This window comes from Leuciscus leuciscus, assembly GCF_965113295.1.
Source record: "Leuciscus leuciscus genome assembly, chromosome: 19".
NCBI classification, from domain to species: domain Eukaryota; kingdom Metazoa; phylum Chordata; class Actinopteri; order Cypriniformes; family Leuciscidae; genus Leuciscus; species Leuciscus leuciscus.
This window is the reverse complement of record NC_138743.1, coordinates 28,902,209-28,923,227: the sequence shown is the minus strand read 5'-3', so window position 1 is coordinate 28,923,227 and position 21,019 is coordinate 28,902,209. Positions and strand designations below refer to the sequence as shown.

The 21,019-nt window shown below is 38.7% G+C and overlaps 1 protein-coding gene across 2 annotated transcripts in view; it reads left to right on the top strand.

Annotated features, from left to right (window-relative positions):
- The window catches only part of epha7 (eph receptor A7), a 70,564-nt gene that overhangs the window by 34,611 nt on the left and 14,934 nt on the right, over window positions 1-21,019 (top strand). For both annotated transcript variants that reach the window (XM_082146634.1, XM_082146633.1), the window contains exons 6-8: window positions 16,875-16,999; window positions 19,080-19,254; window positions 20,159-20,267. In XM_082146634.1, the coding sequence (XP_082002760.1) occupies window positions 16,875-16,999; window positions 19,080-19,254; window positions 20,159-20,267 (409 nt within the window). The remainder of the gene's footprint in view (window positions 1-16,874; window positions 17,000-19,079; window positions 19,255-20,158; window positions 20,268-21,019) is intronic.

The following is a 21,019-nucleotide window of genomic DNA, read 5'->3' as shown; positions in this document are numbered from 1 at the left end:
GGACAGGAACGGCTTGCTGCTTTTTGTTTAGGACGGGCTTTGTGTTGCCACAATTAAAACCATCTCTGTCACATATGATATGGGCCAGAAGGCTTTTCTTTATCTTTTTGTGTCCATTTGCGTCCTTTTGGATTAGTTATCATGGGTCAGCAGAAAGGAAGGCCTGATAGCCCGGAGCCAGTGTCAGAGTGTTTCGGGCCAGTTGATGAAATTGTCACGCACCCCTCCAAAAAATGTATGCATTTTGTTTATTTATTTATTGCTTATATATTAAAATCTTCTACATAAACAAGCAAATTAAAAAAAAGAAACCAAATTAATATGAATTTATTTATTTATTTAATGTTTTGATATAGAATTTTAAGTCTTTATTAAACATTCTTTACGAAAAACAAGCAAAATGTTATTTATTCATTCATTCATTCATTCATTACTTGTTTTTGATATAGAAAGAATTGAAACCTTTATTTTAAAAATACCAAAAACAAGCAAAATGTAAATAAATTAAACAAATATTTATTTATTTATTAATGCAGTGAGACCTATGAAAATATTGCCAGGGCAAGTACAATCTGAACTACGACAGATATAAAATCCCTTATTGTTGAACTCGGGTTTTCATGTAGTTAAATATTTAGCCTCATGCTTGAATTTGTAAATGGTACCAAACAAGGGCATTTGACATGCTAACAACCATGTGGAATGTACTGTACCTGTGCAGATTTCAGACTCAAGGGAATGCTCAGTTGTTTGCTCTTTTGTTGCTTTCCTACGTTTTCTTCTGATTTATTTATAGAACTCTCTCCTTTTATACTTTCCTTTGCGGAGAGGAATGTGATTTTTCTTCTCTGACAGAACAGAGGAAAAACCAGAAATTGCGAAAATGTAGAGCATCCCCCTCCCTGCTTTAGAGAAGAATGGGTGCCCACTTTCACGTGCTGTTAAAACAAAACAAAACACAAACCACCGCCTTTGTGTTGCTTTGTCTGTTTTTGCTGACCTTTCCTCTCCATAAAGAAAGAACGGGGGATTCAGTGTGGTCTAGACAGGTGTGTTTCCTCTTTCAGAAAGATCACAGACTGTAAACAGGTTAAGCCCCTTACCCCAATCATCGGTGACAGACATGAATATAAGATATATTAACTAGTTAATGAACACAATATTTTCATTAATGTTTATTTAAATATATGGTACATTATCAATTATACATTTAATTAAAGTTTTGCATACTATAATTACTTCAAAATATTTATTTTAAATGGCACTCCAAAAGCAGGACTACAATCTGGGAAGTGTCTCTCAGGCTCCCAAAACATCCTCAGTTCCATTGAAAATCAATAGTATGGGGAGATACAGTTTTCATACAACTTATCAACCTCTCATTACTCTGATTCCATGTTTTCATGAACCTGACAGTACATTATGACCACCCAGTCTGAATAACATTGTTAGTAATGTCTACCACATTGCCTCTTTGTGCAGGTGTGGGAACAGAGAAGGGGTATTGAAGGGCTTTTCTTACTCTTTTTTCCCCTAAATAACAGAAGAGGTGGCTCTTGTTTAAATGAAGTGAAAACTTTCCATTTGCATAATAGAAAAGCAGCATCCTCCAATTAACTGCTGACAAAGTGCGTTTAATTCCCTTAAGAAAACAAGTCGAGAGCACAAAGAAAGGCCAAAGCCTCGTTCTAACCATCATTGTGCTCTGAAAAGTTGGGGACAGGCTTGGTCACAATTTATTCAGCAAACTCTGGTCCTGGTCTCCCACTTATAACCAGGCTCATGCAAAATCACCAATTACAGTAAAGCTATTCAGTCCCCACATAGTCGCTGAGAAAATAGTAGCACCTGTTAAGTTGTTACCCAGTAGACTGGCCTGATCTATGGCTTGTCAGGTCTATTTTTCTCTTGGTCCTTTATCTAGGCTGTGTTCATTGTTACGAGGATCCTGTATGTTCAAAAGCCACAGGAGCTACAGTGATGGTGGTCTTCGTGTCCTGATTGGCCCAGTCTGACACAGGGGGAGGGATTATAGATTTGAAAGGCTATTGGTCTAGTTTAATAGTGAGGGATTACAGTAATTCAAGCCAATAAACAAAGACTAGACAAGAGCAGCTTCTTTTTTAAAGATGTGTACTTTGATTAATGATGCTTGTGTTAGGCGGACCACTTTTAGAGACAGTGCCATTAAGAGTGATTCACTGCATTGGATACTGATTAGTTCCATATGGATGGAAAGTTCAGTTGACCGGAAATGTGGAGACATCTTTGTTATGTGTGTGTTGTTCTGCGCTTCTGCGTTTTTATGTATTGTCCATCTTTTCCAGGGGAAAAGCGTGAATTTTTAATCTAAGCTGGAGTTTTTGAATCTGGCTCTTCTCCAAACTTTAATCAGACTTCAAAGGATCCACAAGACCTCTCTATTCCCCCCTCACATTCTCAATACTTTCCACTTGCTGTTCTTTCCAACTTATAGATCTACAGAGGGAAACAGAGAGCGAGAGGGGTAATGTTTTATCTTGCACGCAGAGCAGCATTTTATTTGAATCTTCTATGGTTTTGTCATTTTAAGGAACCCGCAATAACGTCCTCCGTCGGCTGGCAAAAGAGTCTGGCTTTGATCCTAAATTAGAAAACATTATCCATTTAATGGAGCAATTTCAGCAAGTACCCTCAATAATTACTCAATGACAAAAGGTATGTTATCTAGAGACCACCATATTTATAGGACTATTTGTGGAGTTCTTCAAGTGAAGTAGCTCTAAGCCGACCTGAGCTGCACTTTGTGCTTCAGATTTCCTAGACAGTAGTTTCCTGATGTGATACTGTTAACTTTTTAACGGTTTTCTACAGTTTCACAGCACACACACACAAAAAAAAGAAATAAATAATGATAATATTTCCATGTATTTGATTGCATTTAAATTCATTTTTTTTATGAAATTGCTTAGAATCTGCATAAATCTATTTATTTATAAAACAGATACATTTACAAGCCATACATGTACGTACATATATGGCTAGCTGTGGAACAAGTAGGCTAATATTCATTTAGTTTAAGTATGAGACTGACAGAAATTGGATTTATTGGTGATAAATATATTAACCTTGTTAGTGTGTGTTTGAGACACATTCAGTTTATTAGCACTATTATAGAATATTAACCTGTTTCTTAACTATTTCATGTATGTATGATTAACAAATATGCATCAGAATAAGTTTACTAGTTTGTTAAAACTGTGTAATCTAAATGGAAGAAAATTGCATATGTAGTTCAAATACAAAAATCTTAAAATGTAGGCCTACATTTTTTTTTAAATATATATGGCAGTTAATCATACGTTATTGTATGTGTCTTGTGAAATCTGTTTAATAGAAGCTTATTGCTGTGTTTCTCACAAAAAAAATACTACTACTAAAAATAATGAATAACATTAATGTACTTAAACCGTGGAGTCAGTATCTAGTCCATTAGGGGTGACAGGCTTTAAAAGCTCACTTTTATTGTCTTCACTGACTCTGACTACTATGTTAATATGATGCTGAGGTATTATGGAATAATGACGCTAGTGAAATTTGACACTAAAGGCTTTCACGTCCTAGACCTATTAAAAACGCCACTGCTTTACGAAAAACTGGTACGACGACTGTGCTGAAAACAGCAGCATAGGGAAAATACAGTTTTGCAAGTTGAAGATGGGTGAAACGATAGCGATAACATGCACACAATGTATACTAATTTATAGCAGTGATAGCAGACATGTTTTCCTCAGGAATAGCTTTCTTCCACACACAGGTCAGAGTTCAAGCCACCCGGACGAGCCCGGCTTAAAAGAGAACCTTCCAGCAACAAGATGAATGTCGCCACCGCTTTTTCCATCAGAATATTGTTATTCTCATTTCATAAAAGTACAGAAAATAGGATTAGGGGCCAGCTATCCTGGGGGATGAGAGTCAACTGGCCCTCTCTTTTATCTCTGCACTGTGCGTTGGGAGCTTGGACTGCTCACAGGCACTTTCAATTGGAGCGATTAAGTCGGCTGAATCTGCAATGTACAGAGCGAGATATGGAGATATGAAGGGACGCAGGGAAGAGACTGGGGAATATGCTTTGCCGTCTGTCATCTAAAAGCCATGTTTGAGTTTCCTAGCATAACGTTTTGGCCTAGAAAGCCAAGAATAAAGAGACATAAAAAGACAGAGGGATAAAAGACCTAGGTTTATATAACGGGGTCGAAAAAGTCTGAGAATACATTGACAAGATGGCAATCAAAATGTAGGCTATTTTAAAACAACATTTGGAGATTAAATAAGAAATACATAAGCTTTTGTACACAATTTTTTTGTCATTAATTAAATTAGATCAAAATTATAATTAGAATATTATATTTGACAAGTATTCATTATTTAATTATATATTAATTAATATATATTATAATTATACATGTGTGCTATTTATTGATCTTAATTTGTACTGTAAAATATTTTGTAATATTTAAGATTCTTTATTAAATAAGAGTAGAATCAAATAAATAAGTAAAATCATTTTCACTAATAGTCTTAGACTTTTGGACTGCATTCATCAATCTTGTTTATTTACGTTTTTACCTTCAAGGTTGCATGTTTTTTTAAATGAATAGTTAAATTGAATATATTTATAGCAGTATATATATATATATATATACTGCTATAAATATATTCAATTTAACTATTCATTTATATATTTTTTTTTATATATAAATAAGCTTTACTGTACTAACATTGTCTATTATTATAATATTGTATTTAACATATGCATATAAAGAATTTCAATGTTAAACATATAACATGAAAATATTTGTTTATTTATTTAAAAAAATATTATGCACTAGTGATCTTAGACTTTTTTTACTCTGTTGTATTTTCAAGGTTGCCTATGAGTTAAAAACAAAAACGCTTGCCTCTCGTGTTTTCGACTCATTTGACTCATTTAGTGGGAAAGGGTGTAAGAGGAGAGCTTTGGTAAACCACGGCTGAGTAAGAGAGAGCTTTGTTGTAGCTTGTAGAGGATCCGTCAGCAGCGCTCAGGTTCTCACACTAAAGCGAGCCAGATGGATACTAGAATCCTCTTCTCTTCAGACAGGGAGAATAATCAGCTCTTTCTCACTCTGATCACCCTATTCTCAGGCCCGAGAGAACAAAAACCAAAGAGAAGAATAAAAGCACTGAAATCAGCTTGAACTTTCAGCCCCCGTTGCATAGTCCGGTTCCCTCAAACGTCTGTTTCCCAGAACCAGAGTTAATTGGGGCATGAATCATCTCATTGAGACTAATGTAAACATCCTGGTAATTGATAACAAATCATCATTACAGGTGTGATCAAAACAGATCTACTGCCCAACCACTGAAAATTCAGTCTTTTTTTTTTTATATACAAAATTCTCATTAACAAATCTGTTTGTTTCTGGTTCCATTTCAACTCGACATTAATCACAATCAACACAAGTTTCTGTTCGCTAACAGAACAGAGCAGTGGTTCTTTCTGGGCCTCATTATTTGTAATCCGATGGACGTCACCGCACAGTAATATCGCAGGCCAACAGAAGCAAGACCACTTGGAATAAATTTCGTGAGGCAATACATCTGTAAGTACCGACAAGGACTTTGTCTAAACACGCTAAAAAAGAAAGATGTGGCGGCTATTCATACGCAGCTGCGTGCCGTAGAAGGGATTCCTTCACGCTTGGTTCTGTGCGTCTGTAAAGAAGACGTCAAGTTTAGATGAGACATACAAATGATAGGGCTGCTCACCTGAGATGACAGATACATGCAAACAAACACGATCCGCAATGGCATGACTCAGAAGTCTTGCGCAACGTTCGCCGCAGTGGCAGACGAACAGCTGGTGTTGGTGTGCGAGCGTGTCTGGAATTAGTTTAGTGTTAGTTAAGATGACCTCCATTAAAGTCTGTTCACTGCAGGGCAGATGAATAAAACCAGACGCATCTCAAAACAAGCCAATTGTAACGTTGAGTCATTCGTTTTGTCCGAGTGTAATAACAAGGATTGCAGTCGCAAGCAATTTGTCTGTTCACACCGAACATGAAAGTGGGGCGTGCCACTACACCGTCAATCACAAAACATAGCCGATCAGAATAGTTCTCTTCTCTCTGTTTGATCTGTCTCACACAACTGAAGAACACACACCAGACGGGATGCTTTTTATGGCTTTCCCTGTGGAATTTGATGGATTTGTTATCTAATGTCTTTCTTCATGCCATCCATTTAAAATGGTATATAAAGATCCTATTTTACTATCAGATTCTTTTAATATGTTTCTGTAATTTGAATATTAATATGTTTCTGTGACAAATAAAAAAATAAAACACCAGGTGGACTTCGTTGAAGATGTAACCCTCTGTTTAAAGGGTTAAAAGGATATAATATTAACAAGGTTTATTTATTGCTATGGCAGATTTGTTCGAATCCAGCTGAGCACACACCTACACACACACACTAAGCGGAAACACACACATGTGCGTACACATTGTATGGTATGTATCTGTTTGTTGCCAGGTGTGTTTGGCTGAACGAGTGCCTAAATGGCATGTCAGTGTGCAGATATGTCACCGCATATCTGTGTGGGGTAACGGTGACAACAACCTGAGCAAATGTTCTCTCCATCACTAGCAGGATAACAAGAGGTCATTAAAAAGAGAGAGAGGGGCAAGTGTGGGTCGACACTGTAGGCTGGAAAATAAATTTGGCTTCTTTGTAAAAGGAAAAAATATTTTCTTTGTTTGGTTTTTAGGCCCAGGCAGCCTCCTCTGTTTTTCATTTCATATTTTCTCTGGCTACAAGCGGAATTGGAGTGTTTGTTGAACAAGAGCAGTTCTCTCTTACCCTTCAATCTCTCATCTGTCTCTCTCTCATTTTCTCTACCTCTCTCTCTCGCTTTGATGCCAATTTGGCTGGAGCGGAGCATGTCCAGGCTTTTGCAGATGTGTCCCTCTCCCTGCCTCTGATTGCAGCGTTCAGGCCAAATAAAACATCACATACATGCCTCTCTCTCTCTCTCTCTCTCTCTCTCTCTCTCTCTCTCTCTCTCTCTCTCTCTCTCTCTCTCTCTGCCTTTCTTCTCTTTCTCCTCATCACTCACCATCTTAGAAAGCAGGCATGCAAAAAAGAATGCGCATCCATCAGAATCGGAAGATCAGAAAAAGTGCAAAACTCTTAAATGCAACACTGAATATATATATATATATATATATATGTGTGTGTGTGTGTGTGTGTGTGTGTGTGTGTGTGTGTGTATATATATATATATATATATATATATATATATTCAGGGTTTGAGCATCTCTATGTGGGTCTAACATGATCATATGGGTGAGTGTGATTTTGAGCTTTTCTCATGTGACTCAAGTCTTTCTTTATGTTCTTTTTAAGAAAGATCAATGACTCTGATTTTCAGTTTAGCCAGCTCTTGGTGAATGACTAACCCTTTTGGCGCTCACACAAGCTTTAATCAGAGCCATGCATTTAACCAGTGAAAATAGGAAAAAACGGAGCGGTACTGGATTTGGTTCCACCCATGTGGACAGCATCCAAACCTGTGATTAAAGAGCATATGAGGTCTGATTAATACAATCATATTGCTGATGACAGAGGCTTTGGGATAATAAATGGCTATTTATGATGGCATAATTTTTCAAAGCGCTCGTGCAATTTTTTTATTTAATTTGAGATTTTAAAATTCATCAATCAGGTGCTAAATGAAAGATTTATTCAGTAAAGAAAAGAGTTCAACTAAAAATCATTTTCTTGTGTCTTGAGCTGGAAATAATTTTTATTTTTGCAATCGAGTTTACCAATAAATACACTGAACAAAATTATAAACGCAGCACTTTGAACTCAAAGATCTAAGACTTTTTCTATGTACACAAAAGGCCTATTTCTCTCAAATATTGTTCACAAATCTGTCTAAATCTGTGTTAGTGAGCACTTCTCCTTTGCCGAGATAATCCATCCACCTCACAGGTGTGGCATATCAAGATGATGATTAGACAGCATGATTATTGCACAGGTGTGCCTTAGGCTGGCCACAATAAAAGGCCACTCTAAAATGTCTCATAGAAGTGGTCTGTCTGTTTCTCATCCAAAGCCTCCATATGTGAAGAAAGAAATTCATACAGGTTTGAAATGACACAAGAGTGAGTAAATGAAAGGATTTTCATTTATGGGTGAACTGTTCCTTTAAAAGATTGTCAGAGGAACTGAACTGATGGTAAAACTAAGATAAGTGGCCTTGAATGCATGTAAAATCTAAAATAATAGTTTTTGCTATGTGCCTCTGACCCTGAAAAGCCCATCAGTTTAAAGCACAGCTTGTTTGGGTGAATAATCTTAGCTTTTCGGTTCCGCCGGAGCTCAGATATGCAATCAGCGCGGCGTGCGTGTGTGAATGTGTTGCGCAAGCCTGAGGCATTACTTTGACATTTCGCTGAGATGAGAGGGTTGAGGTCCTTCTGCCTGTTTAGTGAGCCCTTCAAATGCGAATCGTCATGCAACCTCTGTTTTATTAAGACAAACTATAAAAAGCATGACGCGTGTCTTGTAGTCATGTAGCTGCTTGTATAGCCAAAGGTCAGCCTGGCAGCAGATAAACTGGAAGAGTGGGCCAAAATTGGCCTCTGTCCCAGGACGTTCATCCCTCATTTGAATTGCGTCGCTTTCAGGGTCGGGTATTTGCTCCGATGGTCTGTGCGGTCAGGATCACTGTTTGAAACGCCCAGTGAGAGAAGGGGCTGTGGCATATTTTTATGATTACATAGCAACCTTTCACCCCAACACTGCAGTCTGTGTTCCTGAAAAGTCTGTAATTAGAGTGAAGCATGATTGTTTATTTGTTTGGTTGTGTGTGTGTGTGTGTGTGTGTGTGTGTGTGTGTGTGTGTGTGTGTGTGTGTGTGTGTGTGTGTGTGTGTGTGTGTGTGCTTAAACCAGAGGCCAGTCTCAGCAAGAGTGAACTTCCAGTGAAGTAAGGCAAAAAGAAGTACATATGAAAAAGAAAAAAAAATCTCCCAAACTCAATTGCATATTTTCAAAGTTGTCATTTCCAGAGAATTCAAGATCAAATCTAGAGCTATTTATGCAGTCTCAGCCGTTTGATTTTGATTTGGTGCTAATTCACATGGGCGGCTCGTGGCAGCAGATGGGGTGTGTAATGTCAGGAGCGGTCTGAGGGTTTCTCCTACGGAAGCTGTGGTGGAGTTGGGAATTGAACGTGGAGCGCTGATGTGTGTATTGTGGAGATGATGAGGTGCTTATGGCTGAGGCCATCACGCTTGAGTGGAGGGGATGCTGGGTAGCCTGATAAAATCCAGAGTGCTGTCTTTTCTAGCACATGGGAGTAATGTCATAATCACATGATTTCTATTTCTTCTCTCTTCACCCACAGCAGAGACTCAGAGATATACACGGATGTCTCTCATTCTCTCTCCCTTAACTATTACTCATCTTTGGAAATGACAACATAATTCCGCTATTGCTTGTTTTGTAATGTCTCTGTGCTGTGTTGATAAAGATTTCTCATTGTGTTTATGCATGTTACCTTTCAAATATTTTTTGCTTTCTTATTATGTCTTATTGGCCCGATATTTGGGTGTTATGGAAATAAGAAATAACAGCAATGCATCACAAAGACCAAAAATGTTAATCTAGATGAGATTTTTTTTTTTTTTTTTTTTTTGCTGTGCTGTACGAAGCCAATTGAATGATACATTTAGGCCCAAAAATCTTAGAATACTCGGTATGTTCTTGTTTCCACGGAGAATATGGTGATCAGATTCGACACAAATTGTGTGCTGCTGTAATTAAAACAAAAGAAGGACTAACTTAATACTAGGGTATTTTGAAATGTATTTAAATTTTTTAATTAAACTCTTCAGTCAAATTGCTATGCTCATAATATAATGCGTGATAGAAGCATTTTCATTAGTGTCCTTTGACATTTGAACCTCACAGTATGAGGACAGTGGCAACCTTGGGTCAGTGAGACTACATGATTACTTTATGATTATACGTCTGTAAATGAATGTTTCTAATGCAGGTCCGGGTGTCTGGGGGTCAGATGGTGCAGTGGGAATAGTGATGGCTGATAATAGGCTGCCACCGCTGGACTCTAATTTGTGAGAGGAAGTGTGGGGACGAACTTCACCAGCTCCGCTTTAGGTATCAGGCATTCCGGCCTCTGCTACACGATTAAATGCCATTCCAAACTCATGGCATGCTCGTCGCATAGGACAGCTGGGCTGTTAGAGTAAGAATCCATGGCTGGTGACGTGTGATCAAGGGGCTCACAATATTGAAGGAAGCTAGATTTTCAGATCAAACAACCTTCAGAGATATTAGTGGCTCTGATTTGTTGCCGTTTTGTTTTGTTGCCGTTTTGTTTTGACTTCCTTCCTTCCTTCCTTCCTTCCTTCCTTCCTTCCTTCCTTCCTTCCTGCCTTCCTTCCTTCCTTCCTTCCTGCCTTCCTTCCTTCCTTCCTTCCTGCCTTCCTGCCTTCCTTCCTTCATTCCTTCCTTCCTTCCTTCCTTCCTTCCTTCCTTCCTTCCTTCCTTCCTTCCTTCCTTCCTTCCTTCCTTCCTTCCTTCCTTCCTTCCTTCCTTCCTTCCTTCCTTCCTGCCTTCCTGCCTTCCAGCCTTCCTTCCTTCCTGCCTTCCTTCCTTCCAAGAAATGTTATGTAACAAAAACAAAAAGACTGTGTGATTATGGGTGCTTCTCAATACTCAAATTGATGCTTCCTCATTTCCTCACTCCTACTTCCTGCAGCCTGTGGCCCAGAAACCGATTGAATTCAGCCATCTTGAAGGACATCTCAATTCTCTAATTGCACCGCTAGAAGGTGAGGAACGAGGAGCAAGGAAGCTTCCTGTAGTCATGAGCGAGGATACACAGGTGTCTCCTTCCCTCGCATCCTAAGGGGGTGGAGCTAAGATGCGAGGATCCACAAAAATTAGAAGCACCTTAAGACTTCCTTCCTTCCTTCCTTCCTTCCTTCCTTCCTTCCTTCCTTCCTTTTTGCTCTGAGGCAGAAACAACTTCCAATAATTTAGTTTTTTGTTCTGGATAAACATTATTTTTCACAGTGTGAAGCTGTAATTTGTATGTTTTAGAGCTTTTCCAAATCTGTGTTTTCAAATAGTAATCTTTATCAATCAGCTCTGCCAATGACATACTCTGGAATGAACAGCCTTTGCTGCCTGGATCTGCTTTTGAATTAGATTCCACTTCTCTCTACAGCCTAATAGGATGGTTCCGAATTGTGAGAGACAGCTATCGTAATAGCACCCCTCTAAAGCACAGGGTGTGTCATCAAGAACTCTCATATGGAATTCTTACCATTACTATTCAAGAAAGACTGATAGTGAGGATGGAGACGTGGAAAAAAGCTTTTAGCTTCTCAAATATTAAGGCAAAATATTACAGGTTGTGATATGTTTCGTTTCGCTTACTTACATTTACATCATTTAAAGAAAACACAAACTAGACGTGACTAGACCCAGAACTGTACTTTTTACTTTCAGATTCAGCAGCAAGTGTGAGTTTCGATGGCCTTTTCACTTCTAAAGCATCTCACAGTTTGCCGAAAATCTCGGGCTTTGATCCCTGAGAGAAATGAAAGCGTTACTTAGCAGCTTGAGCGGTTCCTGTGTGCAGCACCAAATCGGAGCGTCCCCCTGGCCCTGCTCTAACTGAAAGTGACAAAGCTCTTGGTAACGGTGGTTGGGAAAGCACATTTCTGTTTGGTAGTGTGCAGCGGGAGGACGCCGGGGCTGGGGGTCGAGGGACAGACAGCAAGCGAGAAAGGGAGAGACAGCACAAGACAGCAAAAGAGAAAACCTTGTCACTGCAATTCTGCCGGTTCCCTCAACATTCATCAAAACGGGGGGCCATCATCTTCTACCTACTTTATTTTCTGAATCACTGAGCCTCTACTGACGGAGTGAATTCTCCTCTCCTTACTTTCTCTCCCTTTCTGGCTTCTGTCTCTTTATTTCTCTGGGTTTTGTCCTCTCTTTCTTTTTTCCCACTCGGTCTTTCTAATGTTTGCACTCAACTATGTGCACTATCAACTGCCTGAGTGAATAACCTTCGGCGTGAGGCCGGTCCAACACATCCACGAGCGAATGATGATGTACATTTACATTGGACTTTACAAAAGTATTATAATTTTTTCTTTGTTATTATTTATTCTTTATTATAATTTAATATAATTTTATGTTTTTATAAGAGTAAACATATAATATTTTTGCTAAATTTATTTATTTAAAATTGTGCTGCACTTTGGGTCAACTTCTGTGACTTTAAAATATGCTAAATAAATAAACTTGATTTGATTATGACTATAAAATGCATAGGCCCAACAATATTCTGAATGGGAACCATTTTAAAAAGTTGTTGATCCTATTTAATTTATACATTTATTTGTAGCATTTTATTATTTACATTGAGCATTGTTTTTTCCCTTTGCTGTCCATCATTTTTGGGTCATGAAGCACCATTATTCACACATACAAAATCTCATGTCTCAACTCTTTATGCAGGTTAGTCTAAATAAGTATTCACACATACACACACCATCTCCCTGGGCTTGTGAAGCAGTGGCAGACTGGAGAAACAAGAGGACATGCTCCTTCACACACTTACACACATTTTGCGGTAGCCAGGGGCAATAATGAGGCAGATCTAACACCCACGCTTTCTCCGTTCTCATATTCATTTACACACTCTCACACACCGGTGCAGCCTCTCCTTGAGTTTTTAATTTTTTTTATGCTGCTCTGTCTCTTTCACAGGCCTTTTTTCTTTTCCTGCTTAGAGTCAAAATGTCAAGCTAAGTAATGTTGATTGCGCCAGCCCTCGTTAGTGTCTGTCCGACGAGAGCTCTGTCGCCGATCTCGATGTTTTCATAGGGCTCTGGAAAAGCAGTCTGTGGGAGGCCCAGCTCTATTAAAGTCCTGTGCTCCAGCCGAGGGACGACCATAAATATAAAAAATATCCAGCAAATGACAGAAATCTGTAGAGAGGACGTCCCACGTACCCGCCTAACCCCCCCACCTGCCGTGTATGCAGGATTTCTTTAGTGATGCGTCAAACTGCCCCACACTTAAAGCTGTATTGACTATTGCAACACTTTTCTTTTTTTTTTCTTTTTTTTGCAGTACTAATTTTATTTAGTGTTTTTACAGAAAAACATTTAGTTGGCCACATAAAACGACAGCTTACAACCAAGAAGAAGCCTCTACCGGATGATAGTATCAGCGGTCGATCAAACAAACCCACCTGCTTTTCAGCAAACCAGTTAGAACTACTGGGCGGACATTAACATCGCCTCATTAATATTCATGAGCCAGGCTGATAAGGTTTTTTAACATGCTTCTCAGATCATTCCTACGCCCTTGGTTAAAGCAAAACCTCTATTATTCCGTCTCCTGGCCTTTGTCAAAGAATAGGAGCTGCAATGCAGCACTTAAGAATGTGTTTGTGTAGCCGTTTCATTTGGCATCTCTTGGTAAGCGCTCAGAGTTATTCAATAGTTTTTAGGTGGATGAAAAGAATTCATGGACGTGAGAGTGTCAGTCTTGACTTAAGTGGCTGGATAATTAAAATACTTCAAAGTTAATACTGCACAAGCAAAGCAGAAAGAGAAAATGATTTCTGTAAAATAATGGCATTCTAGTGCTTCTGCACTTTCAGATACTGAACGCCACAGCCAGCCAACAGAGGGAGAGAGAGAAAGAAGCTGAGAGTGTATAAAAACATCCATGCATAATGTATCCCTAATGTATTCTAATGCAGAGCATGATAGACGCTTGCTTCTGCTTGAATTAACTTATGCATTAGGAGGCTTGAGAAGGTCACTAATATCTGCTTTTATGTCACCCAGCCACTGCACACAAAACGTCCCCCCCTCGCACTGCCTCTTTAGGACAGACGGAACAATTATCCGATTTTCTGCTGCGCTAGGCCCCTTACGTGCGATAAAAGTGGGAGTGGGTTGACTCGCTCTGAGGTAAGCATGTCATTAATGGTTGTTATAGGGCAGTGGTTAAACATACCATGGGGAAAGTGCCACGGAGAGGGAGTGAGGGACACATTTCCTCCATATTAACACTGAACTCAGGGTCTCTCTTCCAGCTCGCAGATTCGAGTCGATATGAGGGCTGTCATCACGCTCGATTCTCAATTACTCGGCTGGTTCTCAGCGGAGAGGGGATGGCGGCCTGTCCTGCATTGCTGGAACAGGAGTCTGCTGTTTATGATGAAAGTTTGGGCCCTGCCTTAAATTATGTCAAATATATATATATAAAAAAAGTTTGAACAGGAGTTAGATAGCTGGTTTTAGCTTTCATGATGAAGTGAAAGTTGTGGAGCAAATAAGTATATCTGTGGGTATATCTAGGTTTTTCCACATTTAAGTTTTTGAAGGTAGTGAGACCCAGACCCAGTGAAATGGCTTGACGAGGGCGGTTATCAGACATAACATTAATATAATTATCATTATTGGCCAGAATTTTTATATCAGTGCATCCCTATAAAGCACATATATGGTCTCGAATCTAACAGACTTGAACTAAAAGCCTCAAAACTCTTTTTCAATTTTTTAAAGAACTTATTTCTGTTCAAGTTTCTCTCTAAAGACATCCGTTTACACTTTAACACATTTTAGGTTACATTTACTTAATATTATTTGGTTTTACTACTGTCTTGATAAGTGGCTTGTCAAAACTAGCAAACATCTGTTGCCTTAGGGCCAAAGTTTAGTGCTTTTACAAGTAAATACAAGTCTCTAACAGATTGACCTGTCAATGGAAAAAGCAGCGTACACATGTTTGTATAGTGTAACTAGATTCAGAAGTGAGAGGGTGTGCTGGTTATGGAAATTCATATACAAGAATAAAAAGAAAACACTTCATGTGGGAGAAGTAGCTCCAGAGAAACAGTAACAACTTTTATTTCCCAGATCAGGTTAAAAGGACCGAGGCTATTACTCCGAAAGACAGTCAAGCACCTCGTACGAAACACTACAGAAGGAGCAGTCAAAAGATCCAATTACTCCAGTACAACTGGTTCTGTGCTGTACAAGTGTGCTCTTTAAATTGGCGTGTCCTGCCTGCCATCGCCCTACTCCTCATGGGTAATTGACACTCTCTGCATACAATGAATGTGGACATAGGCGAAAAACAAACACAGATTCTGAGACGCTCGGACTGCTTTGACTAAGCTAAAAAAAAGTAGGAAATCAGTCTTGTTTAAGTCCTCTTCATCAGCACAGTTTCCAGCTGAGGGAGTTAAAAACACCTTGAGTATGTAACAACATCCCTAAATGCATCAGTACGATTGCTGTGGTGTTAAATTAAAGCTAGTGTGGCTTAGAGTGAATAGCCTCTTAAGGAGAACAAGGAATTTGGCTGGTTTACGAACTACCATGCAGGCTGGCACAGTGTAGTGTGAGTGTCTGTCTGTGTGAGTTGGTCTGGCCAACCTTCTGATCTGGATGGGAAATTAGATTGTTTTAGTTGGATTATACTACATATGTCAAAACACAATCTGACTGCTGCGGTTTTAGATCTGTGCTGCCATCCGTGGTACCAGATAGCCCGTAATGAGGTTTTAATCCTGAATCGTTCATTACCACGAGATAAAAAAAAAATCCCGGGTCAAATGAGGTCATGACCCTGGATTCTTGCCCTCAACGGATCACCGAGCACCGATACGGAGATGTCACTACTTCTCTCACTCTGTCTCACTGCACACACAGATCAGTTAAATTCCTCTCGAAGCCTAATTCTCTTTTTCCTTCCCTCTACTTGAGGTAATTCTGTCTTTTCTTACTTTAACAGACGTCCGTTGAGAGTGGACACTCATTAATGCTGTGTGCATGAGCGCTACTTTTCCATGCACTTCTTCCAGAATGTCCTCATCCGAAGGTTACCTTTTGAGATTCGAACGGATCTTATTTCTGAGGTTATTAAAAACAAGGAATTTCATTTGGGTTACCCACAAGCTTCTCGTTTTAAATTCACACAGCATTTGGAAATAGTATACCAAGTCAACGTACAAAGTGTGCAATAACTTTGTAATTTAAAGACAATTATAGCACACTGGCGAAGAAAGAGTATATGAGGCACACGCGGATCTGGAAGTGGCGCTAAAGGGAGGGAATAGATGAGACGCCTAACGGGGTTGGGTGCATTTCTCTTAAAAGCACTTCCGCATGTGTCGGCAGAATTAATTTGACTTAATTGACATTCATAAGCCAAACGTTGCAGTTTTACTCTGACAGGGATAAGGCTGTCTTCTGCTGTTTGCTCAGTAATTGAAATTTCCATTATGAGGTGTAAACATTTAGCAGCCACCAAGTGAATATTCATCAGAGCAGCAGTAGTGACACAAGATTCTGTCTGTGTGTATTTGTGCCAACCAAGTACTGAATTTGCATTAAAGCAAGGGAATCGTTTTTTCATGCGTATGTGAATATATTAAGGTGCTGTTGGCTCAGTATGTTCTTTCATGCAAACAGATCTCAAATGATAAGTCATATTTTTCCCTTTTTGTTTTGTCTGTCTGTACTTTATATCTTGGAATTGTTTCTGTACGTTACATTAAAATAAAAAAATGTGCAATTAATTGTAAAGCTTTACAGAGATACACAAACATCAATTGTGTGAAATGTCAATCAAGCAACTTTCAGTTTTACAGATACGATTAAACTACTGTGTTTTGTTCATTTTGTAATAAGGCATGTCTATTTTTTATTGTACCATTTTAACATGTACTGAATTACTAAAACTCAAAAATCTTTCCTTCTTTTTTCTTTCTTTCAGCCCCATCTCAGGTGAGTGAGGTGATAAAGGAGCGAGTTCAGCAGCACAGCGTTCAGCTCTCCTGGCAGGAACCAGAGCAGCCCAATGGCGTCATCACCGAATATGAGATCAAGTACTATGAGAAAGTGAGTCCACACCACCTGCTCCAGAGCACAAGCTATTAATGAATATATGTATTTGTTTCAGAAAATAACAGACAGAGAGAGACAGTGTCTACCTGTCCGTCAGCATCCCTATTCCCTTGCAACCTGTCCTATCCTGCATGTTTTCATCTTTTTCATGATTTGCATTCTCTGTGCACATAGCTCGTAGTCAAATGCTCCGGTCTGAGTGGATCCTTCCCATCTAATTGCTATAATGAATGAGACACTCATAAGATTTTAATTAGACTGAGGTCCTTCACCAATCCCACACAAACATACACAAGACCGTCTCAGTTTACCACAGCCACACTCGTGCACGTCTAAGACCACTTCAGAAATGCACACACAAGAGCAGCACACATACCTCGTGATGTCTGGAATTGTACCTGAGCATCTGTTCGATGAAAAACAACCCACAACTCCTTGCAGGTTTGCTCACGCTGCCACTAAAACATTAATCAGTACTGTAGTCCCAAAAAACATGAACACAAACACATACCACACTTAATTTCTTTCACCTCAGCTCACTCTCCTGCTCAATCCCTCCTCCCATCCATTATAAAGCACAGCTTCATAGTGTCTACCATCAAACTCATATGTAAGCTAGTCAAGCATGAGCAGAAAGTTCCAGCGCGTTCGCTCTGTGCTCAGCCTGTAGGGTTCCGGTCTCTTAGGCAATGTGAAAGCAGAGCTAGCCTCCTGAGCAGCGCTCCCTGGCTGTTGTCCGTCCTGTTTGAAAATTAGAAGCAAGCTTGACTTCACTCCTAACAGCCTGTGGCATTCCATTTAAGGTTTTTATTTTATTTTATTTTTGTCTGCTGAAGTCCAGGAGAGAGTTTAAAGATCAGTGGAAAAATACTATGAATAGCACTAGCATGCTTTTCATATGTTGCAGCTATGGCATTCACACACAGGTGATGCAGGTTTGAATCAGTTTCATGTATTGAAGAACATTTCCACCTTAACATAAAAATATAGTTTATATATATATTATAAAAACATATATATGTCTCTATACATGTCTACATGTATATTATGCTCACCAATGCTACATTTATTTGATCAAAAATACAGTAAAAACATAATATTGTGTAATATTATATTTCAATTTAAAATACCTGTTTCTTTCTTTCTTAAAAAAAAAAAAAAAAAAAAAAAAAAAAATTGCTGACCCCAAACTTTTGAAGACTAGGAACTTTTTTCCTCGTAATTTTGAGTTTATATCTTTAAATCTTTATATCGACTCAAAATTGCAACTTTTGTATTGTAATTACTTCTCATAATGTACATATCACTATTGTTACTTTATCTTAATGTGACTTTATCTTGTAATTGTGTATTTATCTCACAATTCATTTTACAATTACTTTTTCCATAATTGCCACAATTGCAACTTTATTTACCTCTAAATGTATTACTATTTTTTAATGTTATCTGGCAATGTTATCTGATTTATTATGAAGTTGAAATGGACATATGATGGTAGATGGATATTATGTTAGAATATTGCTGAATTCGTTTCGTTTAAATTAATTTCAAACATTTGAATATTACTGTGGTAGTAGAACAAGTACAAACTGCCTCCTTTTTGTTGTACAAGTGGGCAATATTAACCAAAAAAAGAAGAAGAAAAAAAAACGTGGAAATTTATTTTGCTTAAAAATAGAACATCTTCAGACATCTTTTGCATTCCATTGTCAACACACTGTGACACACTAATCTCGCCTACTACATAGGACAGATAGCATGCAAATTGGGATATAGTACACTCTGTGTGGGTGTGCATGTGTTTGTGTTTCCTAAAGCTCTCTTTGACATTCCAATTGTAAATGAAGCACCAGCTCCTCGCAAACAGCTTGCTTCTGGTTTCCTAGGTTACGGATGAAAAACTGTGATATTGCCTCTGCTTGAACTCTTTACGTGTGAAAAGGGCCAAATGCTCCAGTATTCGCTGCCAAACACTTCAGTGTAACCCCCCTCTCTATAAAGAATTTGTACAATTTTGTGCTTTTGATACCCTGTGACAAGATTGTTATTTTGTTTTCTTCTTTTGAACCTGAAGGACCAGAAGGATCGCATTTACTCCACCGTGAAGTCAAAGTCCACTTCAGCCACAGTCAATAATCTCAAGCCAAGCACAGCATACGTCTTTCAGATTCGAGCATTCACCGCTGCGGGATACGGCACCTTCGGACCAAGACTAGAGGTCACCACCAAGGAAGAATCCACTGGATCTGGTGAGCAAAACAGGATGTGAAACAGTTATCTTAAGCTATTGTTATCTACTCTTGCTAATTGGCCTGCTAGTTTAGCTCTAGTTTAGCAAGGCTTTGCATTATGATCTATCCGATTATACCCGAAGGCAAGGTCCAGCTTCTTCCAGATAAAATCTCTGACCCAGACTGTTCCTAAGACATTGTGTATTTTAGATAAGATGTTTCGGTTCCCTCTGCAGTTTGTCAATGAGCGCAGTGTTTTTGATTCGGAGAAACAAACCTAACGTGAACAATCCAACCTGAATGTGTCATTGTTTCAAATGCAGGCCACTGTATTACCATCTGGGACTATTAAGCCCACTTTCAGAAACAGTAGAACCGTGCACTCAGCGAGACCCTAAAATAGAGCCAGCCCCTCCCTGCAGCAGAGAGAGGATGAAAAGGGGGTTACAACCGTCCCATGATTTTTCAATGGAGCTTTGCTTTAAGCTATCCTGCTTTCTCCTTTTGCCAAATATTTTATTAGCGATACACCAATAGTAAAATTCTAGCCAATTCCAATAAGCTGTAAATCACTGATATTAAAATTCTAAACTATTTTCTTTAAATAAATTTAAAATAAAACACTAAAACCAGTCATTTTAAATGCTGCAAGTAAATGTAGGCATTATAACATAATAATGTACAGTATGAAAATGGATACTAATTTTGAGATTTGATAAAGATTACATTTAACAGTGTTATTAGAGTTAGATGACAGAAAATGTAACCTGAGTGTAAAAAAAGGGGAAATGACCATAAACAATGAAATAAAATACATTTTAAAAAAATAATCCAATATGGTACAGATTTATGTTTAATCCCTATATTTGATAAACTAAGCTTATAGCATTACTTTTATTATTTATTTGTGTTTTAATTGCAGCTACAGTCATATCGAGTGAGCAGAATCCAGTCATCATCATTGCGGTGGTGGCGGTAGCCGGTACCATCATCCTGGTCTTCATGGTGTTTGGTTTCATCATAGGGAGAAGGTACGCTCTCGCGGCCCCCATTGACTCTCCGCTACTGTGAGTCTCATACGCTCTCTCAGTTTGCCTTTCTGTCCCTCAAAGGCCACCATAGCTGTGGAGTTCACACCCTCGCCCACTTGCGTGTGATCACACTCACCCACCCACCATCATGTTGTACACTGTGGGAATGTGACCTCTGATGCATTTTTATGGGCTGAAATATGTGCCACCAGAAACTGAATTTGAATCAATTATATTTGAATTTGAATTGCTAAACTTGAATAATTGCATTGGAAAACTGAATTTGAATCACATAATTTGAAATTGTATTGTTTAATTTGAATAATTGCATTGAAAAACTGAATTTGAATTGTATAATTTGAAATTGAATTTATTTGTTTGGAACTGGAATCTGCCTGAAGCCTATAGCTATATAGTTATAGGCGTCAGGCTGATTCAGGCAGATATATATAAGGGATAATGTATATAGCGAGGTGGTTGTTATAGCGAATAACAACCCCGACAGGTCTTGAATCAGCCTGAAGGGGTTGTTATTCGCTATAACAACCGCCTCGCAATACATTGTCCCGCTTATTACATGGTTACCTACAAAATAGATAAATAATTTGACACAAATTATTGATTTAAAAAGGAGTTTATTGATTTAAAAACGATTGCATTGCTTCCGTTAAAGAAAATAGTCCGTTCCGCGTCCATAGCAACGCTCTGTTTTTCATGGCAACGGTGTGATATACTTTGCAGCACAAAACTTT